This window comes from Cinclus cinclus, chromosome 18 (assembly GCF_963662255.1).
Source record: "Cinclus cinclus chromosome 18, bCinCin1.1, whole genome shotgun sequence".
Lineage (NCBI taxonomy): Eukaryota > Metazoa > Chordata > Aves > Passeriformes > Cinclidae > Cinclus > Cinclus cinclus.
The window spans coordinates 7,113,957-7,121,374 of NC_085063.1; the positions used below are offsets into that span (position 1 = coordinate 7,113,957).

Below are 7,418 nucleotides of genomic sequence, written 5' to 3' on the forward strand. Positions count from 1 at the left end.
GAGACTGTGATTGACCTGCAGATCCTTGGAGCTATGTGCTGTAGGAGAGAAGAAGAAATCAGGGCCACCCCACAAAATCATGCTGAGAGTACAAGATTAACTAAAGGAGAAAATAAAGGAAAAATAAGCTTTTGTAAGCAGGGATTTTAATGGCAAAATAGGGAGTGAGAATGCAAAATCTGCAGGGAGAGCTGGTGGTACCACATGCTCTGAAATGTGAAAATAATAAAGCAGAACAGTTCAATACCAAAAAGCAGAAGCTGCATTTCCTGCCCGGAACAAATGTAATTACAATCAAGAAATACCACAAAGGATCCCACTGAACAACTCCAGGCACTACAAGTCACTGTCCTGCACTTAAAAACAAGTCTTAACTTCTTAACAAAATCCTGATTTCAAAGTTCTGCACCCCAAATGAGTACCCTGGCATTGGTAGAAGTCTAGTGGTTTGTGTGACTGTCTGCAAGTGCCTCTATACACGTGACCTAGTGACCTACGGGGGAATTCCACATCATGACTTTGTAGATGGAAAGCTGTGGGTTGTAGATGGAAAAAACTGGGAGAGTTTTTTCCAGCCTGTGCATGCTGGTAGCTTGTCCTATAGCATCACAAACCTGAACCTAGCACTGCTTGCTTGTTTTCCAGGTCGTGCACTGCTGGTCCTCGTCTTGTCTGCAACGGTGTCTCTCCTGGGCGGGCTGATATTTGGATACGAGCTGGGGATAATCTCTGGAGCACTGCTGCAGCTGCAGACAGACTTCCAGCTCAGCTGCTTCAAGCAAGAAGTTGTGGTGAGCGCCGTCCTCATCGGTGCACTCCTCGCCTCCCTGGCTGGGGGGATCCTCATCGACCGCCACGGCCGGAGGAGAGCGATCCTGGTCAGCAACCTGGTCCTCTTGGTGGGCAGCCTCACCCTCACACTGGCCCGGTCCTTCACTGTGCTGGTCATTGGGCGCATGACCGTGGGCTTTGCCATCTCTGTCTCGTCCATGGCCTGCTGCATCTACGTCTCAGAAATGGTGGCTGCTCACCAGCGAGGGCTGCTGGTGTCGCTCTACGAAGCGGGAATCACCGTGGGCATCCTGCTGTCCTATGCCCTGAATTATATCTTTGCAGACGTGGATGAGGGGTGGAGGTACATGTTTGGATTGGCCATTGCCCCGACAGCCATGCAGTTCCTCAGCATCCTCTTCCTGCCAGTGAACCCTGTTAAATTAAGCTCGTGGGACTCAGACTGCCAAAAGGGCCTCATCCCACTGCAGGACTCGGAGGACAGAGCAGCGGCAAAGCGGGAGCCCTATCAGGAGAAGCATTACTCATTTCTTGATCTTTTCAGGACCAGAGACAACATGAGAAGGCGGACTCTGGTGGGCCTGGGACTGGTGCTCTTCCAGCAGTTCACTGGGCAGCCCAACGTGCTGGGCTACGCCTCCAAAATCTTCCACTCAGTGGGATTCCAGAGCAACTCCTCAGCAATCCTGGCCTCAGTTGGGCTGGGAGCAATAAAGGTGGTGGCCACGCTGGTGGCCATGGCCTTGGCAGACAAGGCAGGCAGGAGAGTGCTGCTCATGGCTGGCTGTGTGGTGATGGCCATCTCTGTCACCACCATCGGCCTCTCCAGCCGCATGGCTCCGCTGGCCATGGCCAGGGACTGCGAAGCAGCCGCAGGTCCCAATGCATCCCGCGGCCTCACCCAGCACCCCCTGACACCTCTGCTCCCCCAGTCTGCTGTGTCACCCATCCCATCAGCATCAGGTGCTGTCAAAAGCCAGGCAGGCCCTGGCTTTGCTGCCACAAGGAGCCTTACTCAAAGCAAAGAGGTTGTTCCTAATTCTCCCCTCACTCAGAAAGGGGACTTGGTAGATGAGTCCAGGAAAGGAGCACTGGGAAGCACAGTCCCTCCTCTCAGTGCTGCTCCCTGGGCACAGCATTCAGTCTTAAATGGGATTACACTGCTGAGCATGATGGCTTTTGTGAGTGCCTTCTCAGTTGGATTTGGGCCAAGTAAGTGTGGTGTTTATCCTTGCACTAACCCAGAGAATAAAACTAGGGCTGATCTGCAAGCTGCCTGCTTGAACCATTCCTTATGTATCTGCTGTGCTGAGCAGCTCAGTGTCTGGGAGCTGGAAATATGTGCCCTGCTGCCCCTGAATTATTTTATAGCACTGCAGCTCTGTCAGCTACAGCACTAGAGTAACTTTCTTTTCCATGCTATTTACTACCCTTTTAAAGCTGTTTTTTTTTTCTCTGAAGTTCAGTGGGAAAACGGAGCATCCTACAAACCCTGTAAGCATTACATAAACTTCCTGTCACCCTGGTGAGGAGGAAGACACAGGGCTGAGGACAGAGGGACTGAGGGGCTTCTGCTCTGTGATTATGAAAGTCAGTGCAGAACTAGAAGTTGAACCTGTTTGGAAGTTTCTCAATATAATTGTGTTTCTTTTAAATTCTATTTATTATGATTTATTTTTCATCACATGAGATTAAAGATTAGTTCTTGATTCCATGTAAATTCTGCTCTTTTTTGGCATTTCAATGCCTTGATGGGAAAAAGTAGCATTTAACTCAAGAAAATAATGTTAAGTGAGCAAGTCTCATGGGTTTGACAGCCACCCCACAATTTATTTCAAGCAAAATAACCCCAGGATAAGAGAGACTTAAAGATATATATTGCTTTAACTCTGATTTTAGCCCAAATACAATGTTGTCTCTCTAATTCCACCTTTTCTCATTTCTTTCCAAAGAGCATGACCTGACAGCAGGCCTGTCAGATCTCTTCATCTTCTGTGAATGGAATGACCAGCTACCTTGTTTTCTTCTTTACTCCCTGGGCCTGTTTATTGCTATTGCATTCCTCCATGAAGCGTTGAACACAGGGGGTTTGAAGTGTTCTGCTGTGATCTGCCTCTGAGATGGATGAATGTTTGACACCACCAGCAGCGGGTGCTGGGTGAAGGCAGAGTTTAAACCCCCTGCTGAAATCTCCCTTACCCATTTGCCAAACAAATTGCTTAACTCCACATTGTCTTTGTGATCTCTCTAATCTGTGCAGTGACCTGGCTGGTCCTGAGTGAGATTTACCCTGCTGGGATAAGAGGAAGAGCCTTTGCCTTCTGTAACAGCTTTAACTGGGCTGCTAATTTACTGATCAGCCTCTCCTTCCTGGACCTTATTGGTAAGTAGCCCCTTCCCCTTCCTCCACTGCCCACAGCTGGTTGGGGAAGGTGGCCACCACGAGCCATTTACAGGTTAAGTGGTGTTTTGAACCCTGAGGACTTGAAGCTGGAGTGGGTGTGACCCCATTGCCCCTGAGAGAAGGAGTACCAGCAGCTCTGGTCAGAGCCTCTCTGTCACCGGTTTATAAAAATCACTCGCTGCCCACTGGGCTGCACTGTAGCACCACAGTATCAGGAAACACAGAGTCTGCAGCTTCCATACCAGCAGCTTTACAACATTTCTCAGCAGGCACTGCTGGCCCTGGACCTCAGCTGCCTTCTTCCCCTTGGTGCTGGCAAAGTCTGACATTCACCAGCCTTTCCCTTTGCCAATTCCCAGTCCAAGCCTTGCAGATAAGGAGTTTCCCAGCCCTCCTGAAGGCTTCAGGAAATAGTGCCCCTGTCAGGCACCAATGACCACCTCACATAAGCAACCAGTTTCCTTTGATGTGACCCACCTCCTACATTCACACACTTCAATCTCTGCAGATGCCATTGGATTCTCCTGGATGTTTCTTCTCTATGGGCTGATGGGAGTGATGGCTGTTATATTCGTTTACCTTTTTGTGCCAGAAACAAAAGGACAGTCCCTGGAAGAGATAGACCAGCAGTTCTCCAGGAAACGGTACGTGTGCTGCTGTCCCAGCACGAGTGCTGGCTTTGGGAGCTTCCCACTGCCAGCCTCTGAGGTCTGTGCCACTGGGCTGATGTGAAGTTTGGCCAGTGCTGCTGAGAAAATAGGGAATGTCAGGTTTGTGGCAGGGCTATGTGACAGGGCGGGAGAGCTGCAGCGCCTTCATCAGCAGGTCACTGCCCTGAGCCTTGCAGCTGTGCTGCTGGAGGGCAGTAGTGACACTCGAGAAAAACGGGCTAGAAACCAGGACTCATGGTTGAGGAGAGCGGACCAGGACCACAGCATGTGACAGGAAGGTTAAGAATGGGAGGAGGAAGGAGGGGATGATAGTCCTGTCTTTTGACCTAGAATAATTTTCATTTAGAGTAATCTCAGGCAGATTCTTCTCTGAGGCAGAGGCATCTCCTGGAGCATGGGCTCCCACCTGATAATTTTCACACAAAGCTTGTAATGGGCTAGGGAAGATCAAAATGTGGTTTTGCCATCTTGGTTGTGATGGAGACGGCAGGGGAGGCACTGCTGGAGCAGGAGAGAATGTGCTGCCTCACAGCCCATGCCAAGGGGAGGGAGCACACAGCCCTGGGGGGCAGGAGGGGTGGCTGCTGTGAGCCCCTGCCTGGCTCCTTGGTGCTGCAGCTGCTGCTCCTTGACCTTCATTGTTGCCCAGCAGGCTGTGGGAAGGAAATGTGTTCAAGCAGAGACATGGAAGAGGAGTGAGCTGCACACATGCACAGTACCAGAGAGTGGAACACACCAGCAGCACATGAAACCAGTGAGCTGCCTGCAGCATTGTGTGTATATATGTAATATATATACATCATATATACATATATGTAATATAACAGCATCGTGTGTGAGGAGTTCCACCAGCAAAGGAGCAGGCTGGGCCATCAGGACACTTCTCTGGAGCCTTTAACTGGTGACCTCTGGTCAGTGACAGTTCTCCCTGCAGTGCCTTAGATCTGGGAGCACCCCAATAGCATGTCCTTCAAGTCCTTGGAGAATCACTGTTCACATCCTTCCTTTGATATATTTTAATTCTTCATCATTTGTGTCTCCTATCATTTAAGAGATTCATGATTTTATAGCAAGAATTAAAGCACGGGTTTTGCTGACAATTTCTCCATCCTTGACGCTCGTTTGTGAGCAAGGTGTGTTATTTTCCAGGTCTTGGGAGCACGGGGATGGGGCCGGGGAGGGTGGGTGGCCGGTACCACCCGTTTGGGGTCCTGCACTCCGAACCCGCAACCCCCAAAGCCCCAACCCCCAGAGCCCCTTCCCTGCCTCCCCACACTGTGCCCGGGGCCTGATGGGGCTGAGCAGGAGGGATGTGCCAGTGGGAATTAGGGGTACCCTGTGCGGGGAGAGCAGGCTGCTGGGGCTGTGCTGGGGACAAGGCAGGGCAGAGGATGGGGGTGCTGGGGTGTCACAGGGAGCAGGGACAGGGGATGGGGATGCTGGGGTGTCACAGGGAGCAGGGACAGGACAGAGGATGGGGGTGCTGGGGTGTCACAGGGAGCAGGGACAGGGGATGGGGATGCTGGGGTGTCATGGGGAGGAGGATCAAGGGCAGCAAGCAAGGCTGGTGGTGCTGGGAGGACACCCATATTAGCTCTGGGGAGCAGACAGGGCTGGGGATGGTGCCAGGTGCTGGAGTGATGGTACAGAAAGCTGTGAGACAGCTCATGGTAAAAGGCGTCAATGAGCCCAGGGTAAAGGACTGTCATTCCCACTTTATAAAAAAAAAAAGTCACGGTGCACTTTCCAAACACAGCAGCTCCAGCCCCCCAAGAGGAGGAACCTGCAAGAAGTGCCCAGCTTGTCACACACTGCACAGGTTTGGGTGTCTGTGCTTATACAGTCTGCAGGGCCACCAGAGAGTGAGGTATGGGAGAGCCCAGGGCTGCAGGGCAAGCTCCCAGCTCTGCTCTTGCAGCCCTTGCCTTGAGGGATGCTTGTTCCCAGGAAGGGACACAGCTCTGGAGCTGCCAGCTGGTGTCACAGGGCCTGGCTCCTCCAGCGCAGCAGAGCTGGGAAGGTGGCACTGCAAGATGGAAAAGCTGTGAGGGAGTGTTCAAATGAAAAGCTGAAGGAAGGTCAGAGGGCTCAGTGAGAAATTTAGACTGGCATCCTGATGAGGAGGAGGTGGCCCATATCCAGGGGGAGAGCAGCAGGGAAATAAAGGAAGCAGCTGCAGTAAATAAGGTGAATTTGGACACGTATGGTACCAGCAGACTGACAGGAACATGATTGAGCAACCAAAGACAAAACCTAGATGTGCTTCTGCTACTACACCAGAAGCTTAAAAAATAAGACAATGCCAGGCTTTCCAATCCTGAATAACAATCCCAGAATCAGTACAGATTTCTTGATTTGGGAAATCACAGATTCCAGTTTAAAAAAATGTAGAGGCAGTACTGTGTTACTGAGCCCTGATAGAGATAAAGGTAATGAACAGCAAATATAAAATGAGATTAGAGAAGTTAGTCAGCTCAGTGATCCTTGAGGAAGGAATAAAAAGTGGCTTTGGGTACAATAAAGGGCCTCCAGGACCAAGCAGTGCTGGAAGTGGGGGAGGGCTGCTGCTCTGGGTTTGCTGGGGAGCAGTGCACAGGACCTGCTTCACAAGGTGTTTGTGGGAGAGCTGCTTTCTGCTAGTGACCACAAAACAACCTTTAATGCTGTAGTGGGAGAGTGCACACCAAATAAATCCAGCCTGGGGCTCTACAATTTCAAGAAAGGGAACTATGAAAAAAATAATGTGATTAGTCAATAACAACAAACCAAAAAAGGAGCAGGCAGAAAGCAAGGAGCCTGCAAGCGGTCTGGAGGCGATTTAAAAATGCTTTATTAAAGCCTAAGCAAAACATGTGCCACAACTCAAAAAGAACTAAGAGGTCCTAAAAAACACCCTGCCTGACTCACTGCTAAGGTTAAGGAGGTATCACAGGGAGAAGGTCAGAGTTTTAAAAGTAAAAAAGGTTTCCCACATGAGGAGAAAAGGAAAAGCCATAAAACATGACAAGTAAAGATTAGACAGAAAAGAGAGCTAAAAAAGAGCATGAAGATCTTGCAAAGGTCTTGCAAGTATCTTCTAAAAATATTTATTCAACTATATCAAAAGGAAGAAACTGGCTGGGGAGCCATTGCTCAATACAAAGATGCAACAGGGCGCCAGGGAGGATAAGACATGACAAGACAGCTTGGGCACAGCTGAGTGTTGGTCTCCACTGCTGCAGGTATTTGGAAGAACCTCACACCCAGCAAATTAGAGGAACTGGATCAATGTGACTTTCCAAATGGCTGCTGTACCTGAGGAGTGGCAGGTTGCTAGTGCTGCTCCCCGCTACAAACCAAGCTCTTGAAGGGGACCCTGAGAGCTGCAGGGGTGAGTGTCACCTCTGTCCCTGCTGGGGTGGTGGAGCCTGCAACAGCAGCAAGCACATGGGCAGCTGGGAAAGAGCCAGCAGATATGGATGCCAAAGAGGGAAAGATTCCCTTGCCAGCATACCGGGACTCTAGGAATATATAAAGTATTCACATGGATAGGGAGGACTCAACAGACAGAA

General features: G+C 50.3%; 1 protein-coding gene across 1 annotated transcript; it reads left to right on the forward strand.

The window, feature by feature from the left end:
• Positions 1 to 525: 525 nt before the first annotated feature.
• SLC2A10 (solute carrier family 2 member 10) lies at positions 526 to 4,616 on the forward strand. Its single transcript, XM_062505335.1, has 5 exons — positions 526 to 535; positions 646 to 2,004; positions 3,053 to 3,175; positions 3,705 to 3,840; positions 4,520 to 4,616. Exons 1-5 carry the CDS (start codon positions 526 to 528, stop codon positions 4,614 to 4,616), a joined length of 1,725 nt encoding a protein of 574 aa, XP_062361319.1.
• Positions 4,617 to 7,418: the final 2,802 nt, after the last annotated feature.